This window comes from Hesperophylax consimilis, chromosome 9 (assembly GCF_061612785.1).
Source record: "Hesperophylax consimilis isolate HC1 chromosome 9, BYU_Hcon_1.0, whole genome shotgun sequence".
Classification (NCBI taxonomy): Eukaryota; Metazoa; Arthropoda; class Insecta; order Trichoptera; family Limnephilidae; genus Hesperophylax; species Hesperophylax consimilis.
Window position 1 is genome coordinate 28323303 of NC_142844.1, and position 21882 is coordinate 28345184.

Sequence of the window (21882 nt, forward strand, 5' to 3'; positions counted from 1 at the left end):
GCTAGCGAAAGCTGAAAATAATCGCATCGCGAATATTCGCATATTTTTTATTATTATTTTGATTAGTTTTCTTATATTATTTATTGAAAATGGAATCACCTTGTTCAAATGATGTACCAGAAGAATTCTTTCGTCACGTAAGTTTAATTATTACCACTCAAACGAACTTTTGACACCAAAAATAATATATTATTTTTCTTTTATTACTTACGAATACACAAATGTTTTCTTAATATTTTTTAACTGAAATAATATGACTTTAATACATAATATATTTATCAATAGTATACTTTGACTATGTTATAAATATATTAACAACTGCTCACCTTTTTAATGAAAAAATTGACCTTCCTCAAAAGTTTTCAAATTATATTGTACCTACTACACATTACCAATGAAATATTGTTTCATAAAATGAATCGTCCAGCGCCCTGCATTAAATTTCAGTTAATTTTCTTGAGACTGTGTGAATAATTTCAAAATATTATTTACATTAATTCATATTTTTTATGCAGTTTTTTCTCTCATCAGCAGATATTTTATAAATGACAACTGTATCTGATAATACTTGACCGTTTATTTATTACTAATATTTAGGTAACAACTGGTTTGGACAATGGAATAAAACAAGGAATGCTCTTGGAAGTTAAATACAAAGATGACCCAGATATATACTGGATTGCTAACATTACCATGGTTTGCGGACCACTCTTGAGAGTTCGCTACATAGGCTCGTCAGTAGACTTCTGGTGTGATATAGCCAAGGTTGTGGTGCATCCTCTGGGCTGGTGTAGACACTTTGAAGGCATGATCGAGCCCCCCGATGAGATAGCCGACCTCCACGGAGACAACATTGTCAATATGATGAAGGACATGGTTACTGATGGCACTACGGTTCCAATTGAATCGTTGAACAGCTTCGGATCTCCAGCCATTGAAAGGATAAAATTTGGAATGAAACTTGAAGTTCAAAATGATAGAGACCCATATAAGTTCTGGATGGCAACTGTGAGTACTCTTTATCTTTTTTATTCCATTTTTTCCATTTAACTTAGGGGTTGAAAGATTACCTAGCATAACCTTGCTTGATTTAACTAAATAGATAAACAATACTATTGACAAAAATGTCTCATATTTTTTTAATTTTGTAAGGCCTATCAAACATTTATTTTTTATTTTTTATAGTGAATACCTCAAAAGAGTCCCAACTGCTCCCGTCTGGAGCCAGTGAGACTATGGCATCCCCAATTGGGGGATGTTGTGAGGCTGAAGTTAAGTGGGGAAGGGAAAGAGGAAGGTGGGGAAGTACCTGGCTATTCAGATCTAGTCACGAAACACGGCTAAAGCCATTTGGAGCAACGTTTCAATTCTGAATGGTGGTCTTACACCAGGGCGATACTGATAGTATCTTCCACTCTGGAACGTGCCGCAAATATACTATATATTATTTTAATTAATTAATTGTGAAATAACACAAATTAATCAAATAAAATTTATTTGCGCACGCCGGGTTCGAACCCGCGACCTTCGGAATGGCAGTCCAATGCGTTACCACTGGACTATGCCGGCCGTCATAGTCCAGTGGTAAAAACATAATCCACATTGAAACTTCAAAACTGAAAGAGCAGTGAAACTTTGTTATATTGATATTTTAAGTTTTCGGTTTCTATTTATGGTACCTAATGTTTACACAGTTTTTTGGTGATTATATTATAGATTGAAGAAATAAAATTAATTATATTAATTCATATCTCTATGAATCTAATATTTATCAACAACTGAATTGATACTAGGAAGCTATTTATAAAGATAATAATAATATATGCATTCTTATTATGTTTACATAAAACATAATTTAGGTAAGTTTATTAAAGTATATATTCATATTTCCAGGTAATAGAGAATGTCGGTGGACGTCTTCTTCTGCGGTATGATGCTCCGGAAGATGTATTTGAAGAGTTTTGGCTTTTCTTCACCGACAGTCGGCTGCGATTTGTTGGATTTGCCAAGAGCAAAGGTTTTCCCTATATTTTGGACCATCCGGAAAATTCTCAAAACATTACATTTGATGAGAGTGATTGGCAAACCTGCCTGGCGGCTTCACTTGAAGATTGTGTGGAATATCCCTTCCCAACTGATATTCTCCCGGTGTGTTTAAATTTTCTCCTTCTACTTTTATACATACAATAAAAAAACTTATTACATATTTTGTAAGTGTTTGGGTTGGAACCAGATAGTTTATAATCCAATTTATTTAATTCAATTATAAGTTACATTGCGTAGAACATTGAAATTTGTATAAACTTTAATTATTTTCGATCCAACACAGTTAATGAAACTTGTTAACACAAAATGTTAACAAGTTTCAGTTTTGAGAGATTCGAATTTCTTTCATGCAAATTTCCAAACAAGATTATCGGCAGTACATTGGCCTATATGAATTCATATTAATTACAAAGATTTTTAGGTCATTAGTCATTAGACTCATTAGTATCTATAACAAGTTTTGTGATATCACCTCAAGGGTGTTTTTTATCATATCTAATGCCGGGATAAATTGTTGTCTTACAATTTTCGTAATGTTTTAATTCAGGAGGTGCCCAAACCTTTGTTTCATCTATTTGAAACAGGTATGAAGCTGGAAGCCATTAACCCTTCGCACATGTCGGACATATGCCCGGCCACTGTGACGCAGGTCTTCGACAACTTCTACTTCCTGGTTGTGTTGGACGACTACCTGAATGACTGCAATAATGACGGAGGATTCTGGCTGTGTACGGTCGAACACCCCTACATATTCCCAGTGGGATGGGCTCAAGAGAACGGAATCTCGATTATCCCGCCAATGGGATGGAATAAGAAAATGCCGTTTGATTGGAATGAGTATTTGGATATGAAGTCTGCGATTGCAGTGCCTCCCAAATATTTCAAAAAACCTCCCAACGCATCTGATATTGGATATGAAAAAGGAATGAAGTTGGAAGTGGTTGACCCCCTAAATCCAATGAATATTTCTCCCGCAAGTATTGTTCAAACAACCAAAAATCTTCTCTGCATTTTAGTCGAATGCACTAAAAATAAGCATTGGTTTCATTGCGGATGCCTGACCATGTTCCCTACAGGATGGTGCGCCAGCAATAACCATCCCCTGGAAAAACCTTATAAAATAGTGCTCGTAGATGAGAAGAGTCTAAACAAGACATACCAGGCCAAAAATACAGAAGAGTGGTGTGATAAAATTTTCTTCAATTATAAATGTTATTCAGGACCATTCCTCAGTAGAAATAAATTGTCTCAGTTGCCAAAGAGCGTTGGTCCGGGACCTCTATTCCTCGTCATCCGAGAAGTCTTGAACATGATTATATCCGTGGCTTATAAGCCAGCTAAACTATTGAAGGATTTGGAACATGAAGGTGGTAAAGTTGAAGCTGGGAAAAAACTTGAAATGTTGAAGGCCAAGTAAGTATATTTTAACCATTTGTATTGTAATAGTCTTGGTTGTGTTTATTATAACTTTTTTTTCTGGAACTCTTTGACTAATGGTTTTATTTTTCTAGGTTAAAAACATCAACCTATCGCGCTAGTGTCCAAGTTGCTAAGAACAACGATGAATTGGCATCATTTTGTAAAGAAATGTGTACCAAACTTCAAGCTTGTCCGTGTTTGTTTGGACCCAAGGAGTTTAGTGAGCCGTGCCCAGAGCGCTGTCTACAAGTAGAAAAATCCAAATTTCGTAAGTTTTTGTCAATACTGGAAAGATATTATTATTTGTATTCCTTTTTCATTTACTATTTCTTATTTAATGATAGGATAACGTAATAGCAAATGTTATTATTTTGCAGATAATATAGTACCTTCTGATAGGCGTGGGAGACCAAAAGGAAGCATTTCCAAGAGCTCAGTTCCCAAGTGTTGGAATAACAGCAAGAAGAGGAAGAAGAGAGGACTGCATTTCATGACTATACGAGCGCGGGAGAGGCGAGCTGCCCTCGAGCTGTCTGGCAATAAGGAGGGTCCAGACTCTGGGAATGAGAGTGATCCCAGTCCTAACTCCACCCCACAGCCATCGGAAGCTGGTACCCGCCCTAATTCCCCCGACAGCAACTCTGATAATGCAACCAAGAAAAGAAAGAAACGAGAACCACGAACAAACATCCCTCCGCTAGAAATGAAGACAAGAGGAGCCAAACTCCCTAACTTTGCAATCCAAATGAAAGAAAGCCATTGGAATAAAAAAGACATGGAAACAATTTACAATAATACTTGTGTTGTTCCTAAAAAGCACTATTCAGACGACACCGAATCAGACGGTGATAGTTCCACTTCCAACTCGTTAAAGAATGAAGATGCGGAAATGATATCTGATGTTTCCGATAGTGAGGAACCAGAATTGAAAAAGTTAAGGGTTACACCACTTCACGAACCTCAACCGACTGATATTAAAATGTTCAACTGCAATACTAATGGTTCTGTCTCCAATACTTCGGCCAGCAGCGCACCACCCAAAATCAATTTACCTACCAATCCCCGGGATTGGACAGTTAATGAATTATATTCTTACCTTACAAAGTACGAAGATTCTAGGGAAATTGCGGAGAAACTCAAGGATGAAGAAGTTGATGGGGCCGCTTTCATAATGCTCAATTTCCCAACCATGTCTCATCACTTAAAAATGCGAATGAAGGCTGCACTAAATCTATGCAAACATGTTGCTTTATTGAAATGGTTTTTTATATCACGTTATGTTAACTGTGAAGTTTGATTTTTTATTATTTAACCGAGTCCAAGATACCTACCCTGCGCGTCTGTACACTCTTCTACTGCATTTAAAAAACATGATCAAATCATCCCCAAGTATTTTGGGTTGCAAATGGTATATGTTTATAACGGCCGTCCTTGAGCTGTTTTCAGAAAGAAGATTTTAGCGCAATGCAATTTGTGCAAACGCTGAATAATTTTACTCAGAATGTCTTTTTGACTAAATTATTTGTGAAACTATTAGTTGTAAAAGCAGCTATTCTGCATTTTTTGGTTGTGAATTATGTTAATTTTTGTTTTATTTTTATTGTTATTTTATCAAGCCTTTTTTATTGCATAACCAGGGACCAGTTGAAAATTTGTAAACAAAGATTTATTATTCTTTATCTGACCCGTGGAGATCATGTTATTCAATTTCTTATTTATTTTTAGATAAAAATATTAATTATATTTGTTGCTATTTTATTTTTATCCTTGTGAATCTGGTCAGTTGTTTTGCAGAAATAACAAAGTCATAAAATCGCCAATCAGTGCCATTTTTCATAAATCGTGTTGTTTGATCCAGAAAGAGAAGGTTATTTGATCCAGAAGAAAAAATTAAACAAAATCTGAAGAATTTGAATAATTCATCAAATTCCGACATCAATTTTGAAGTTCTGTTATTATTTCAATTCTGTGAAGCAACTGGCCCAAAAATGATAAAACAACAGAACTCATAAATGATCATCGAAATTTGATGAATAACCAAGCAAATGCTGATTCGGAATACAGAGGTTTTACCATATATAATTACAAATAGAATTTATAAATCATCGTTTACAAATTAATAAAACATCATTTAAAAATGTTTGTTTGGCACGACTGAATCTATTGATTCTGACGTCACGAGTCATGAATCACATGGTTTTGTATTTTGAATTTGTGTGCATTTAACAGATTTCATTGTTTCACAGTATTGACGGAATTGAAGAAAAGGAACTGAAAATTGTCATTTAGGAGCCTATAATAATTTATATTTTATAAAATTGACGATAGTTATAGACATATTATTCGAAAATAAGGACACGTTTTCACACATTTTATTTTAAAAACACTTTTTGTCGGTTGTTTGGTTGGTTTCAGTTCCCGGAAATGGAGAATAATGCATGTTAATAGCCATTTCGCTATGATAATTTGCCAAGTTTTGACAAAATAATGTTTAAATAGTTTTTTTAATTTTTTTAATTAAACCCAAACTAAGAACCTATTTTAGGGTCGTCAGTTCATAAATTGGCTTAAATAAGAGTAGAAAAAAAAAACTAATATTAAAACTTAAAACATCAATAATAATGGCTGCCAAGTGTAAAATAGTTTTTAATTTGAACAAAATAACTATTAAAATATATTATTTTTGCATTTCCGTGAACTGAAATACTTACTTCTTATTATTATCTACCTGATACAAAGTGTTTTTTCTATTAAATGCGCGTATTAACCGTATCCCTATTTTATGTATATTTATAATATTATTTTACTAGCTGTACCCCGCCACGCGTAGCTGCGGCTCAGTCAGTCTGTGCAGTATGTGCAGATAGAGAAACAAAAGCGCTTGTTGCTTTTACGTCCAAAAGATGGCGCTGTTTTAAAAAAACACGCATATTCAAATGCAACATTATCTCAAAATTTAAAAGCAATCAGTGAAGAACTTTCCGAGAGTTAAGATTTTGAACAAATGAACATTTACATTTTTATTTATGTAGAAAAAGGCTATTTTGTTGAGGTTAGTGTCAAAATTAGTTGAACGGCATTATAACACAATAAAATTTATGTGGTAATCTACTTACATAATTTCCGACTTTATGTCCGGGTTAAATCTTCCCCATAGGAAAAACTAAACCCTTCCACACACTTTTCCACAAATGATCATCTAGTCCAAGGCTGCCCAACCCCAGGCCCGCGGGCCACAATGTGGCCCGCGAACGAATTATAAGTGGCCCGCGTGAAACATTTTCAAAAAACCCGCCAATCCGCCAATTTGAAAAAGTGTCGCGGGCCCGCGGTAAAACAAACAATGCAGCTTGCGCGCGGTCACCAGTGTTGCCAACGATGGCGATTTATCGCTATTTAGGCTACACTCAGAACGAGAATCAGCGACGAAAAAAATCTAACCTGTTGAACTTACTTTTGAAACAAAAATACACCGGTTTTCGACATAATATTTTTTGCGTCGAAATGGAATCCTGTAGCCACCCCCCCCCCCAATGGAATTCGAAAAATTGCTGTGGGGTATCACATATGATGTTCGGGTGTGCGGAAATTTTTTTCAGCGAAGTTCCGTAACAACCCCCCCCCTCCCATGGATTTCAAATATTTTGTGGGGAGCACTCATTTAGATTTTTTTTTTGTGGGGAATTATCTTTCATAGAAATTCTCTAACAACCCCCCCCCCCCATGGAAATAGGAACCGTCAGGTATTCAGTGGCCCGCCAGTGATTCAAAATCGTCAATTTTGCCCAACTGCTAAAAAGGTTGGGCAGCCTTGATCTAGTCAATCCACACTATGCAAATGCATTATGTAAGCAAAATAAATACAAAACAATACAAGAACAACACGTCAACTCACCAGAGATCAAATGGGAAAATAATTCACCGACTCCAGATATTTTCATATCAGAGGGTTCGGCTCGGTAGAACTCCTAACTGGGCCTATAAATCCTACTGATCCCTCAACATAAATATTTAAAAAATCTTTGGTAATCCTACATGTATTTAAAATGACTGATTTTTGTATTTTTAAATATAAATATTTGATAGATCTAATACCCCTAAATTTTGAATGAGAGAGCTAGGTATAATGCCAGTAGCCGAAATAACAAATGGTAATATTTTTATAGTCTGAGAATGCCAAATTCTTTTAATGTAATTTCCTAAATATTATTTATTATTTTTTCATTAACAGATTTTTTAATATTACAGGATACGATATTATCATTGTTGATTATAATAATTGGAACCACAAAGGAAAAATTCTTGAAACTCAATCATTAAATTTTGAAAGAAAATATGCAGTTGGAGCACCAAAGCACAATCAAACATATTGTACTTTATGATAATTTATGTACATATTATGTTAATTTTGTAGCAAACGTTTGTTAGAGCACCTAAATTACACCTATTGCACTTACATCAAATGACCCCCGCAACAAAATGTAGTTAACCTAAGTGATAGAGGAGCATTTTTCTCATTGGTTAGTTTGATGGCGTCACACCATTTTCTTCATATTGATGCAGGTTTTGGAAGACTGAAATTGTTTATCAGGAACAGTCTCACGAATGTATCTTTTACATTACTCATATTTTACCTAGTGTTCTTCAATATTAAAAGCGGTTAAGCTTAAGAATAAAAAATGTCTCGACTCTCGACGCCGCCCGTTGAAATAAAACGTAGGCTTTTTGTGACTGTCGACATCACATATATAAAACAACAGATTTGGTGTCTTTTCTGGAGACCTGAAAATTGAAATTATTGTAACTATTAAAATGAACTATAAACATAAAAAAAATATACTGGTATTTAAGTTAGAAGGTCAAAAATAATAAAAAAGGACAAGTTCCTTATTGTTCAAATTCTGTGAAACAACTGGCGCTTAATGTTTTTAAAAAGGCTGATGTAGGTATAATGAACAATGTTAAGAAACGGATTTTCAGGTACATCCAAACCAACTAAGTAAGATAATATATAATAACGGAGGAGGATGTATGAATGCGAATAAAGGAAGGAGTGTCCCTGTGTGCACAGACAAAGTTATAGTAGTTTCAGAGAGGGGTTACTTCATCATTCAAAAATATTCTGTCTTTTTCGTTTTCATACGAAACATGTGAGAAGGAAGGGGATAATACTCGATCTTATTATTTTTTTGTTTCTAACATTGTTACAATAATATGGTGTCAAAACATTTGCAAGCCTAAACGTGAGCCTAACACCTCTTGCGATTGCTTCGTTCCTTTTCCACCGCACCATGTACCGGTGCCAAAGGGATAAATGACAGTAGTTCTTCGGAGCATCTTCCATTGAAATACCGGTAGAACAAGGACAGCTTCCCACCTGATGCCTGTGCTCTAAAGATAGCAATCCGTTTGTTAAGACGGAAATCTTTCAAACTGATCACCCGTTCCTGCACCGAGTCAAGTGTTTTGTGGCTCCACACTAGAGGGGGCTGCCAAATTCAACATTGGTTAAAAGTACGTACTGGTGATGTATTCAAAGTGCGTGGGAAGATATAGGTACCCAAAATAATAATTAAAATTGCTGACGTGTACCCGGTAGTGCAGTGGGTTATAAATTAGAGTAAAGTTTTGAGGTTGTGAATTCTAGAGTACCTGAAAATTGGGTGCAGTTTTAGGGTTAAGTTTTCAATTTTACTGTTGAAATTGTCTTCCTTGAGCGTCACCGACTTCTTCAATCATTCACTTCCCCGTCATACATTCTCCTTGCACATTCATACATCATACAGCCTAATTTTACATAAGTACAGGGTTTTCCAATAAGAGGTGTTATTTTGAATAGCCCGCTATTTCGGTAGATGTTACTTAAGCTGTCATTTTTTGACGTTTGACAAGTAGAAACTAGGCCATTAATAAAAATGAAACAATACACGCTTTAACAACGCATTGAAATTATTAAAATTCACTTGAGTGAATCAAATGCAAATCATTTTGAGTGATGAGGCCCATTTCCACCTCGGTGGCTTCGTCAACAAGCAAAATTGTCACATCTGGGGCTCGGAAAACCCAAGATTTATTATTGAAAAGCCTCTCTATCCTCAACGTGTGACTGTTTGGTGCGGTTTATGGTTCGGCGGAGTCATTGGACCTTACTTTTTCGAAAATGAGGCTGGAGCAACAGTTACGGTGAATGGATTGCGCTATCGAGGGATGATTAATGATTTTTTATGGCCGGAATTGGATGGTATTGATCTGGACAACGTTTACTTTCAACAATACGGCGCTACGTGCCACACAAGCAACGAAACCATTGATCTTTTACGGTTGGTTGAATATCAAAATATCACCTCTTATTGGAAAACCCTGTAGGTATTTATTTCATTTGGTCGAGCCATGTGTTTCTTGGGGGTTCCTGACATTTTTCTCATTCACTACTGTGTAGGTACCGCATTGTTACTGTTAAAAAACTGCATTATATCGACTTGAATTTGACTCCGTATATATTTCCAGTGGAGGGATAAAGTCTTCTTCAGGCGTCTCCTACTTTTCTACCATTCACTACTGTATACCACATTGTTACTGTAAAAAAAACCAAGCAGTCGACATAAACCGAATGCTGCAAGAACCTGCTCAGAAAATTAAGATCGAAATAGTATAGTAACGGTCTGCAACGCAGTTCATTGCTGAACTTTTCTGCGCAGGGCCTTACATCGTTTGGTTTATGTTGATTGTTTACAGACCCGTGGGACGATGGGCTTAGATTTACCAAGAAATAATATCATATACCTAGTGAAAAGTGAAGGAGATTGTTCATTTCGAACTCCAACCCGACTTCGAGGTACGTCACAAGCGGCCTGATACGTTTTTTCCTGAAAGTGCCTGTATATGCGAACCTTGTTAAATATATTTTCTACGAACCAATATAGTTCAGGTAATTATTTCCCTAAACGCCGCACTTTTAGGCACAGATTATGGAAATTACACTTTGTTTCAACAAATACTACAAGATATAACTATTTACATGTACAAAATAGGTTATTGGGTTCTTAGTTTGGGTTAATTAAGTAATTCATGCGTATTGAAACGAAACTTTTGCAAGTGTCAATCCATACAAAAAAGTCCCAAATGGCGGCAAAGGATCATTTTGTTAGGGTAAATTTTCAACTTTGAATAAGAATGGAACTATATATAATGCATCTTTTACCACCTCTCCCGACGTAAATCGTTTCTTGTTGTAATTAAGTTGAAAAATTCCATAACCTGTGGCCATTGGCGCCCGCTGGGGGGGGGTGGGGGGGGGAGAGGGGGCACTTGCCCCCCCTGGATTGATTGAAAATAATCAAATGTTACTCTTGTTTATTGTTAATTAAAAATTTGTTGCTACAGTATGCCCTTCATTACTACAGTATCCTGTCCGTTCGTTCACCATACAAATACGCTACAGTAAATTAAAACATTAATAAAAATATTTTGCCCCCCACTAAAAAAAATATTGCGGGCGCCAATGCCTGTGCCTATAAAGTGCGGCGATTATACCCCTTCAGACGGGGCGATTTTAGTTAATCAACTCTGTGTTGAATGACACTTGAAAGCTAATCGACAATAGTGTTAACACCCTTGACAACAGAGCTGATCAAGTTTTTAGTTGGGCGACGAAAGTTGAAAGCCCGTCTACTTTTCTTGTTCAAGTATGAGTCATCTTTCGATTTTCCCGCCAAACCGAAACGTACGAACACATGTTTCGAGTCGCTTGCGATTTTTAGTTCCCTGCGGTCGCAAGTAGACGTTAGAAATTCCTAGTGAGTGGTTTATTTATGCGTACCTAGATATATATCATCATGGTATCTTATATAATATATCATCATGGTATATATATATTTATATCATCATGGTATCTACTTCATTGAAAAAAACGTATTAAGTTGTCGGATGATATGATGTTTAGATTTATGGATTTATACCAAAGCCATGCCTGTGACACTGCAATTAATTATATTATTTTCGAAATGTTACTGTAACTTAGTAGTTATTAATATTGAATAGTAAGTCTCTGAATGTTTAAAAAAATAATTATTTTTTTACCTTCATAACAAATTTAAGGGTATCAACTATTGCAACAAAAACTTCTTTTTATAAAGAATGATATCGTAACTCTGTACATATAAGCCAAACTTGAAAAAGAATCTTCCGTTGCCAAGTATCTCAGCGTAATTTGTAACGTTTTTGCCAGGACAGCCGCGCGCATAATTTTGTAGTGTTTATGATTTTTTCTTGACTTTTAGATAGCAGTATATTCGGTATACTTCGGTATATTCTAACGCCATATTCTCAAATTCGTTCCGTAAAATGTCCAAAATTATAACTTCACTTGTCGCTATCTTGATTAATAATATCGGTTCGAATTAAACTTTAAACGTCTGAAAGATATCTTGTTAATTTTTATCGTTCAATAAACGTAGTTCAACTGAAATCGCTTTGTCTGAATGGGGCATTAGGGACATATTTATCATAGTTTATTTGTTTATTACATGGAAACTCCATGTCTATGGAAAACACAAACAATTCTGTATATTTATGACGTGATTGGTCAGTGTTGCCAACAAAGGCAATTTATCGCCATTTAGGCTACTCAGAACGAGAATCGGCGACGAAAAAATCTAAAAGGCGACTGGTCGCCTATTAGGCTACTTCAGAGACAAGTTATTTAAATCAGCCAAATCACAAAGAATACCAAATGATAATATTTTTTGCGACCGGAAAAATGTGAGGAATTTTTCGAAATGGAATTCCGTAGCTAACCCCTCCCCCCCTATGGATTTAGAAAAATTGTTGTGGGGAATCACATAAATATGATGTTTTTGGCTGGGCGGAATTTTTTTCAGCGAAGTTCTGTAACAACCCCCCCCCCCCACCCATGGATTTTGAATAATAAAAGGGGGAATCAAGCTCACGTAGAATATTTGTGGGGAATATGTGGGCAGAATTTATGCGAGTTCATTAGAATTACTGCAACTGAAATTCGGTTACATTGGGCTACTTAATGTTTGAAAAACGGCGACATTAGGCCAAGATCCGTTGGCAACACTGTGATTGGTTTATTTATGACAAACGAGAGTGGTTTATTTATGTGACAAACACTGAACTGTCATTCTGACAAGTTATGTTGTGTTTTATTATGAATTTGTACGATAATAAATAATAAATGAAATTTAGGGATATTTTTAGTAATTTATTATTGTTTTCATTATGTGCGTATTGAACATTAACTAAGCATCGGTTAGAATTGATCACAATAATGATCTCCATTTTGTACAATGATTAATAAGAAATGTTAAAGCTTAATATGGAACTGTTATGCAGGGCTTGTTTACGAAATAATACGCATGGCTCGTATTATCTGTTCGAAAACAGTTTGGACAAATACTTCACAGATTGCACCTCACTAGTGGTAAATGCTTTCAATAATTAAATATAACATGATAGGTATATAATAAACGTAAATATTTACAACTATTTTTATTTTTGGAATAACTTAATAAGTAAAACCTCAAATAATAATATTTAATTATTGAAGACAGTATTAGCGATTCTTAAACGAATATTTGAAACAGAAAAATCGTAAAAAGATACTGTCACATCTTGGACATGAACCCAGGACCCTTGCCGGGACACCGCTCTACCAACTGAGCTAATATGACCCTATCTCCCTCGGTCACATTTAACGATATAATACTTCGAATGAGAACTACCAATATTATCTTCATTTTCAACTCGAACTAAATGCAATCTAGACTGTGTCTTGGATAAATATATTATATTTTTATTTAATGTGCGACATCTTTTGACTTTTTCTGCAAGCCTAAGATGAATATTTTTATTTTTGGAATACTTAAAGAGTAAAACCTCAAATTGTATTTTTATAGTTGTGGCCGTATCTTTTTCTGATTTTTCTGTTTCAAATTTTCGTTAAAGAATTGCTAATATTGTTTTCAATAATTAAAAAATATTTCTTCTCATTCAAGATATCACCGGACGATGGGTATCCAGTTAATGTTTGCCAAAAATGCTACACGCTTTTGAATTCATTTAATTCATTCAAAGAACGGTGTTTGAAATCACATAAATTATTAGAAAAAAAGGTATTTGAACTTATCAGTTTTAAGACACTCAAACTTTATATTCTGTTGTTTGCTATCTATTATTTTGTGGAGTTACTTACATTATATAAAAATTACAGAAGGATTATTCAGAAAGTAAGTTATTGGATCTTCCCGATGACACAGAAGTAAGAGAAGACATTAATCGAAGAATACACGGGAAACAAAGAAGAAAGCAAGGTATTGCTTATCAATATTGGGATTTTGTTCATGATGTAAATTGTTTGTTTTCTTGATGATATTATTTATGATATTTCAGAAACTTCTATGTGTTACGATTGCAGTATTTGCCATATTAAGTTTCGTCACAAGACTGCATTGAACAACCATTTAAAAACTCATAAAGTGGGTATTGAAAAAAAGTATTACAACTGTACTAAATGCGATAAGTGGTTCTTCACGGAAGAAAGACTGTTGGGACACCTTAGAACACACGAAGGAAAGAAGGTACATTAGTTAGTAACAGTTATATATATTAATTTCAACTAAAACATTACCCTAACCTATAACCAATCTCAAATGTTTCTTTTAACCCCCTTTAACATCCATTAATCCTATCAAAATTACTGCTTGTTTTAGTTTGTAACTGTTTAAAAATTGAACACACTCTAAAATGGAAAGATACCTTACGAAAATATACTGTAAATGTTTCCACAACCTCGTCTTCTTCACCCGCTCTGCACAAGACATACTTCCTCGCGATTGGAGAGAAGGTAGTGTATATGAGTAAGAGACTTCCCATTCTACGTGGTACCGCTCCAAAGCTTACCATTCATGCCATTGAAAGGTGGAAATACATTGACGCCCGGCAATTCGATGCCGGAATAATTGATAGTGAATGTAATAATGTAATATTTTTTTGTTAGGTGAAATTTCACAACTTGTAGCTCCAGTGTCCATCAAATAGCACTAAACAACGGTACTTTTACAACAAAAATACATTTAAATATAAATATGTCTTTCATTTTTCAGCAAGCTGAATGCAAGCTATGTGGAAAAGATTTTCTAAAATGGTCCGGCCTCAAACAACACATGATACAACATGAAGGATCTAAAAAGTTATACATTTGTTTCACCAATAAAATTTTTATGTTTGCTTAGTTTGAATATTGTCTAATTTTTTGTTCTCTCTAAATTCAGGTTCTGCTGCCAATATTGCAGTAAACAATTCTTTTTTGAGTGGGCACTTAAGTCCCACGAGAAAAAGCATTCTTCCCTGGACTCATCTATGCTAGCTGTTTGTGAAAAGTGTGGGAAGTCCTTCACTTCTGTAGGGAATCTTAAAGTATGTTAAATTTTGAACATAATATACATATATAGTAATGAAAGTGGCGCAGCCAGTAAGAAAGGTTTTAGGTGGTACGCCTGCTTTTTGAATGTGTAAGAGCGAGATGACAGATCGACGTATAAAAGATGATGGATGCATCTGCTCGCTCTCTTTTCCCAACCGACAGCTAAGAAGATAGTAGTAGACAATCCGTTCTAAAGTGTTAATAAACATTCTATCCGCACACGCGTATAATTATTGAGATCCTCACAGTACCACCAAGTCTGTATATAACAGAAAGTGTATTATCCCCCTTGGGAGTGTTAATGGCTCTGTTCTCCTTGAGTAATGCAAGAGGCACAACAACATGAGTTGTTGGTTTTAACATGGTTTCCAACATGGTTTTTATTCAAAACAAAATGGTATTAACCTTCATGTACCTGAAGTGTAGTGTGTACTTTTTGTTTTTCAGATTCACCTACAAGTCCATAGTGATGAAAGACCCTTCCGATGTCCGCAGTGTGGTAACCATTTCAAACAAGAAGGCAACCTAAAAGATCATATTTTAAGGCATAATGGTATTAAAAATCATGTTTGCTCCGTTTGTGGGAAAGCATTTACTACACAGTCAGAGGTAGAGTATACGTATATTAGTTCTATAATGATAACAAAGTATAATAAGATTGTGCATTCACGACAAAATATAATTTGCAAAGGTACACCTTTACAACACACTGTGTTACAAAACAGCCCTGGGTATCTAGTGTGGTCGATCGATAAAGGTTTTTGGAGTTTTGGAGGTCCCTGGAGCTCATGATCATTGTCCAGTTATGTTTTTATAAAGATAGGGTGGGGTAATTTAAACAGAAATATTTCCTGGTCCTGTAGGAAGCCGAATGTAAACCCTAAGGGCCTTACTAATAATCACATTATAAATTTTGCAATGTTTGGCAAATGGTTATTTAAAATCGGTTGTGTAAAATTTAAAACACGTTTATTAGTAAGGGGGTATGTATAGAAAGTACAACATTTAAAACAAAACATTACAGGGCTGGAGGGATATAAAATCTTCATTAAAAATTTGATTATTGTCTTGACAAGGAGGGCGGTAGGTTACCGTTCAAATTTTGATAACCGTTATGCTTGATGGCAGATCGATCAACCCAACTTAAAATTTGATCAAACGCTGACGGGCAGAGAATCGGCGGTTAGAGGGGACCGTTAATCTAAGTGGCAATGTCTCAAAATTTAATATGGCGCTGATTGCCGATTTGATGATGATGTCAAATGCGACAAACAACTATGTCTAAACGTCGACCTTTTTTACAGCTGGTGAGGCACACAGCTCTGCACTCTGAGGACAGGCCTTTCTCGTGCGACCAGTGCGGGAGGCGTTTCAAGAGAAAGCCGCTGCTGGTCAACCATCTCAAGACTCACAGCGGCCAAAAGAAACACAAATGTCTGATTTGCCAAAAGTGCTTTAGTTCGTCCACTACTCTCACAGAACACAAAAGGTGACATTTTAAAATTATATTGAATATATTTTTGACCTCATTACACAATTCCATCCACCTCATCACCAACAACGTGTCCCACTGATCCTAATCAGTGGAATTCTTGTGTCGTTTGAAATTGTTGAAGTTAAGTGGCGAAGAAAATTTTTAGATCTTATATTTTAATTTAAAATTGTAAATTATCAGTTGGAGCCCTGATATATTAACGTTGATTCACTTTCATGTTCCTACCATTAAATCAAGGTTAGTGTAACAATCATCAAATAGATTACACACCTCTGGTAACTCGTATGCAATGTTAGCTGATGTTTATAATACGCCTCCATCGAAATATAAATCTGTACTGATTAAACATTTTAGCAGTGCAAATATTAATGAGATCACTTCATAAAAGTTTTTTATTTTTGTTTCTTTTTTATTTCTTTTAATAAATTTTGTACTAATATGTATTCTTTTTTCTTGTTAACTTTATTAATCTTATAATTTTTACTTTCTTTCCATACTGTACTATCACAGTCAATAACTTTCATGCATGTAAATGGCAATTGTGCCATTAATCCATATAAATAAAAATGTTAATGTTCATTTGTTCAAATCTTAAATCTCCGAAAGTTCTTCACCTATTGCTTTGAAATTTTGACTCAACGTTGCATTCAAATTCGTGTGTGTTTTTATATATCTATATCATATAGATATCACCTGTGACAGGTAAAAACATGTTTTTTTAAAACAGTGCCATCTGTTGGAGGTAAAAGTAAAATGCGGTATTGTTTCTCTATCTGCAAAGACGGAATGAGCCACAGCAACTAGTTAAATAAATTAAATTTTATAAACACAGTGAAGAAGTTTGGTTTTTTCGGTACTTTGAAAAAAACATCACGTGAATTAAAAAATAATATGTCTGAAATAATCTCACTTTTTCTGATAAAATGAAACTAAATTTACAAAATGACATAATTAATGGATTAAAACTGACAAAATAATAATATATATTTTGAAGTATACTAATATAATAGTGAATTGGTCATTTCAATCCAAACTATGAACAAAAGCATGCTTTGAATCATACATCTCAAACCACAAATCAGAACTGTAAAATTACTCATATTGCCGTGAAAATGTGCTAGTCTAAGCATGTGCCCAAAGATATTAGAAGAACGAGATGTGCTATGAGCAGTTCATACTGTGCGGAATTGTTTTGCCCAGTGTCGCCGGTTTTGTTCACCAATACTACTGCACACCTTCGCTTACGCTAAGGACGTATCGTTTCAGTTGGCACTAATACATAGAATAGATTTCTGTGCGTACACGTCCCGATAGTATTCAAAGTACCCTATTTAGGTAGTACTCCGCCTACGGTCCGGCGGCCAACATAGCATATCTCGTTCTTCTAATATCTTTGCATGTGCCAGTTTGCTAAAATACAATGTTGAGAGAAATACTTTACTAGTACTAGTTCTAAATAGAAATTGTACAGTCTTTGTACAATGTGTAACAAAAACACCGTTTAACGGTTGAAGTGATTTTTTATTAGTAAGGCTGTAAATGTTTAAAGAATTAATAACAACAGTGAAATTAGTTTTTGACATCTCCAAAAATGACAAAGTTATGAGTTTTCAAAGTGAACTTAGTTATAACATATGCAATGGTATCTCGTGACGAAATTCAGTAGAATTCAAAATTAAAATGGCTGTGCTGCAGTGCCGCCGTTTATGTACCATGATGACACAAACTTTTTGGCCGACAGCAAATATCAACGTTTTGATGGCTTTTATCTGTGGTACTTTTCACAGCCCCTAAAGGTTAATGAATTAAACGAATTATCCAATTATTATTATTACTATTATTCTGTATTTTTCAAAAATTCTAAAAGTTCTATCCTCAGCATGTTCTAAGTATTAATATGATACATATGTACAAAAACATCGGTGTAATAGGCAACCTCATTCGGGTATGTTGCGAAGCTTAAAGGAATGGAAGGGAGAGGAGATGGGTAAAGGAAGGAGATGGTACGAGGAAGGTTGGATGGTCTTTCACCAGGTTGATACTGATAGTATTCACCACTCTGATATAATATTATGTTTTACTTTACAGAATTCACACCGGAGAGAAACCGCACATCTGTAGTTTATGTAACCGCGCTTTTGCACAAAAAACAGTCCTGCGCAATCATGCCAAGAGTTGTTTGAAGAAATATTCCTTCCCTTCCACCACTGCCAAACCTTACAACTCTTTAAACTTTTCTGTGGATACGATGCTGACTGTAAACATATAACAAGAAGAAGTCAGGTTGTATTCTGTAGAATACCCATTATTGAATGTAAGCTTTGCAAATCAACTGATCTGACCTTGCTGTGACCTTACATTCAACGTTGGTTCGGTAAAGCTGAACTCGAGCCTGGTTTTAGACCGTTTTAACCAAACAAACACTATGGTAATAAGTCAAGTTTTTCACTGTTCTGACCTTATGCCCCACATAATATTTACACTGTGTTTACAAGTAAGAGGGAAAATGCATGTAATTACAAGCACTGTAAACGTTTTCTGCCGATTATGTAAATGTCATTGTTCGAATGGCAGGTATTTTGTTGAATCAATCAGTTGATTGTGACTGTTTTCTGGTAAATATGTTTTGAGAAATCTTTCTGCACATATGTTTTGAGAATCTTATTTTTTCCAAAATTGTGGGCTGCCTGGTTTCTGCATACTACTTTCAATTGTTGAAAATCAAACTAAATCATGTACTGTTACATAAGTTACTAAGTAATATGTATACATTATTTTTACCCTAATAAATTATTATTATGACACATTATTTATTTATTCTCCCCGCAGAATGTAGCCTTTGTAGCGAAATTGTAGTCATGGGCAGAGATGTGCAAAATGGGTACCCAAAACCATTTGAAATGCAAAATGGAAATGGGTCAAAACTTTTCCATTTGAAAATGCAAAATCCAAAATGGTTTTTAGAAAAGCATTTCAAATGCAAAATACCTATTTTCAAAATGCATTGAAAATGCAAAATGGTTTCTCATTCAAACAATTAAAATAATTATAGAATTTTTAAACAATTTTGTCATTTAATAATGGACATCAATGTAGAACAAACATATTATGATGGTAAATCATTTACATGATGTTAAATCCAAAAACACCACGACTACAGATTATGAAACCACAAAAAATTTGCGCGGGACTAATGTTGCCAACGTAAAAACATGGAAACTGCTATCTAACATTTAATATTACAACTTCATGGCCCCATATGTTCAGTATTTGAATAAGTATTTTTTGTAATGGTATCACTCAATTGCCAGGGCTCCTACCAGGGACCAACTTGACAAATGTAAATTATCTCTCATAGCGAGGTTGAGGACCAGGGGGGTATAACTCCGACACTTTTTTGGTTTTTTGATGACGTCAGTTCCAGACTATCCAATGAAAAGCCGTCCTGGTTTGATCTCTCACTCTCTCCCGTGTAACAGAGAGAGAGAGGCTACGCTCCATTTCCCCCGGAAACAATGTGACCAATGTGACGCCATTATTGCGTCATGGTTGCGTCCTTCTGACAGATCGTGACAGATTCAGATTGTTTGCGTGAGTGGTTTATTTATGTTGTTTGCTTTCGTGAATTCATGAGTTGTTGTTGTGTGAAAATGTCTAAAATTATGAAGCTGTGTTGTGTGTACAGACAGACAGACCACTCGTCATAAATACCCAAAATACGGAAGTTACAAAAGAAACAAAAATGCCAAATGGATCCCTTCGAAGATGCGCACTGCTGACTTTAAATCTACCCAGCATTGGTAGTTATGCAGATTTAAGACAGTATCGAACCCGTTATGACGAAAATACAGGTGTGAATATCCCTTTGTTTGTCTTCAGTGTTCCATGTAATGTGTAACTTAATTTCACCTAAGAATTGAATTTACTTTTAGACCCCGTCCGCGTTCCACCAGGACGGTGTGATGTCATAAAAGACCATAATTACTTGCAATATGATATGTTTAGTTCAGGAACTTTGGTTAACCCGATAAATATGTTTATTTCAGAGCTTGATAACATCTTACCGGGTACCAGCGGTGTGTTCCTTCTGCCAAAAAGATCATGGAATATTACAAAGGTAAATCTGTTCTATGTTACTTGTTATCCAATATGCAGATCTTTTCTTCCTTTCCTCTTACCACTAAGATCATTTTGTTTTCAGAAATCAGTGTTCCTGTTCCTGTGGGACCCAGCGGCAGTAATTCAGCCGTTACACGGAAACACAATGCTCCTCTGCGTAAGAATATTTATAGTTTTTTGTACACATTTAAGATGTGTTTTGTGCTCATGAATTATGTAAGCATATTATTTTTTGAATAACTTCATGACTAAATCCTCAAATTGAAATATTTAATAATTTAAAACAATATTAGCGACTCGAATGAATATTTAAATCAGAAAAAGATTTAGTCGCAGACTTGGTACAAATTTAAGATGTGTTTTGTGCTCATGTTTTCTGTATTCATATTATTTTTTGAATAACTTCATGACTAAATCCTCAAATTGAAATATTTAATAATTTAAAACAATATTAGCGACTCGAATGAATATTTAAATCAGAAAAAGATTTAGTCGCAGACTTGGTAAAAATTTAAGATGTGTTTTGTGCTCATGTTTTCTGTATTCATATTATTTTTTGAATAACTTCATGACTAAATCCTCAAATTGAAATATTTAATAATTTAAAACAATATTAGCGACTCAAATGAATATTTAAATCAGAAAAAGCTTCAGTCGCAGACTTCGTAATCATTTAAAATGTGTTTTGTGCTTATAAATTTATTTGTTTCTTTCTGTTATCTTACTGAAATAAAATAAAAAATACTTTACAACATGTAACAAAGTTTTTCATTTTTCTTACAAAGCGCCGTCCTGAGAAAATGTGCCGTAAGGAAAGATACCTTATAGCTCATTTTCGCAGGACCGCACTTTGTGAGTTAGAGCCTTGTCGTCCTGAGAGAATCTGTTAACATTTCTAAAATTTATTTTTAAAATAATATTTTAGGCTGATGAATAGCACAATATTGTCTTCCCTGGGTGCCTACCTAGGTAAGATCATATTGTCTATGGCCGCGCTTTTTTTTTTTTTGTTTCCTCTACTTTGCTGAGTGGTTTGTTTATGCCTCAATTCTGGATGTGACGTCATCGTGGACAAAATTTCTCCCCACTAAAGGCCGAAGTTATCAATCTAGTGATTGGTTTATTTATGTTGAGGACCGACTGATATTTGGGGCTTATGAAAAAAAGATGAGTGGAGATAGTAGGAAGAATGTTGCAAAAAAGCATTTAAAATGGAAAATGCATTGAGAAAAGTATTTAAAATGCAAAATGCAAAATGGTTTTTAGAAAAGCATTTAAAATGCAAAATGGAAAATACCCATTTTGCATTTTGCATTTCCATTTGAAATGGATTTATTTGAAATAAAGCACATCTCTG

At 34.8% G+C, this 21882-nt stretch overlaps 2 protein-coding genes and 1 long non-coding RNA gene across 3 annotated transcripts; all 3 read left to right on the forward strand.

Annotated features, from left to right (window-relative positions):
* Nucleotides 1-5201, forward strand: LOC149421199 (scm-like with four MBT domains protein 1). Its single transcript, XM_089635403.1, has 6 exons — nucleotides 1-137; nucleotides 598-1008; nucleotides 1894-2148; nucleotides 2594-3459; nucleotides 3558-3733; nucleotides 3843-5201. Exons 1-6 carry the CDS (start codon nucleotides 90-92, stop codon nucleotides 4760-4762), a joined length of 2676 nt encoding a protein of 891 aa, XP_089491529.1. The 5' UTR covers nucleotides 1-89; the 3' UTR covers nucleotides 4763-5201.
* Nucleotides 5202-12578: 7377 nt separating this feature from the next.
* LOC149421200 (uncharacterized) lies at nucleotides 12579-19180 on the forward strand. The gene is made up of 9 exons (XM_089635404.1): nucleotides 12579-12910; nucleotides 13485-13601; nucleotides 13700-13799; nucleotides 13879-14066; nucleotides 14592-14677; nucleotides 14760-14904; nucleotides 15359-15520; nucleotides 16216-16400; nucleotides 18495-19180. The coding sequence occupies exons 1-9, from the start codon at nucleotides 12791-12793 to the stop codon at nucleotides 18673-18675; spliced, it is 1284 nt and encodes a 427-aa protein (XP_089491530.1). The 5' UTR covers nucleotides 12579-12790; the 3' UTR covers nucleotides 18676-19180.
* A 639-nt stretch (nucleotides 19181-19819) lies between these two features.
* Nucleotides 19820-20937, forward strand: LOC149421201 (uncharacterized). The gene is made up of 3 exons (XR_016302610.1): nucleotides 19820-20257; nucleotides 20453-20523; nucleotides 20608-20937. It is a non-coding gene; the product is annotated as an uncharacterized LOC149421201 (long non-coding RNA).
* Nucleotides 20938-21882: the final 945 nt, after the last annotated feature.

What these genes read in the sequence shown, in the direction of transcription:
- LOC149421200 (XM_089635404.1), top strand. Translation starts at nt 12,791, where the DNA reads ATGTTAAAGCTTAATATGGAACTGTTATGCAGGGCTTGTTTACGAAAT. An exon ending in CAACATGAAGGATCTAAAAA is followed by an intron (nt 14,678 to 14,759) that starts GTTATACATTTG and finishes CTCTAAATTCAG; the next exon opens with GTTCTGCTGCCAATATTGCA. An exon ending in CTTCTGTAGGGAATCTTAAA is followed by an intron (nt 14,905 to 15,358) that starts GTATGTTAAATT and finishes TTTGTTTTTCAG; the next exon opens with ATTCACCTACAAGTCCATAG.
- LOC149421199 (XM_089635403.1), top strand. Translation starts at nt 90, where the DNA reads ATGGAATCACCTTGTTCAAATGATGTACCAGAAGAATTCTTTCGTCAC. An exon ending in CAGAAGAATTCTTTCGTCAC is followed by an intron (nt 138 to 597) that starts GTAAGTTTAATT and finishes ACTAATATTTAG; the next exon opens with GTAACAACTGGTTTGGACAA. An exon ending in TCCCAACTGATATTCTCCCG is followed by an intron (nt 2,149 to 2,593) that starts GTGTGTTTAAAT and finishes GTTTTAATTCAG; the next exon opens with GAGGTGCCCAAACCTTTGTT.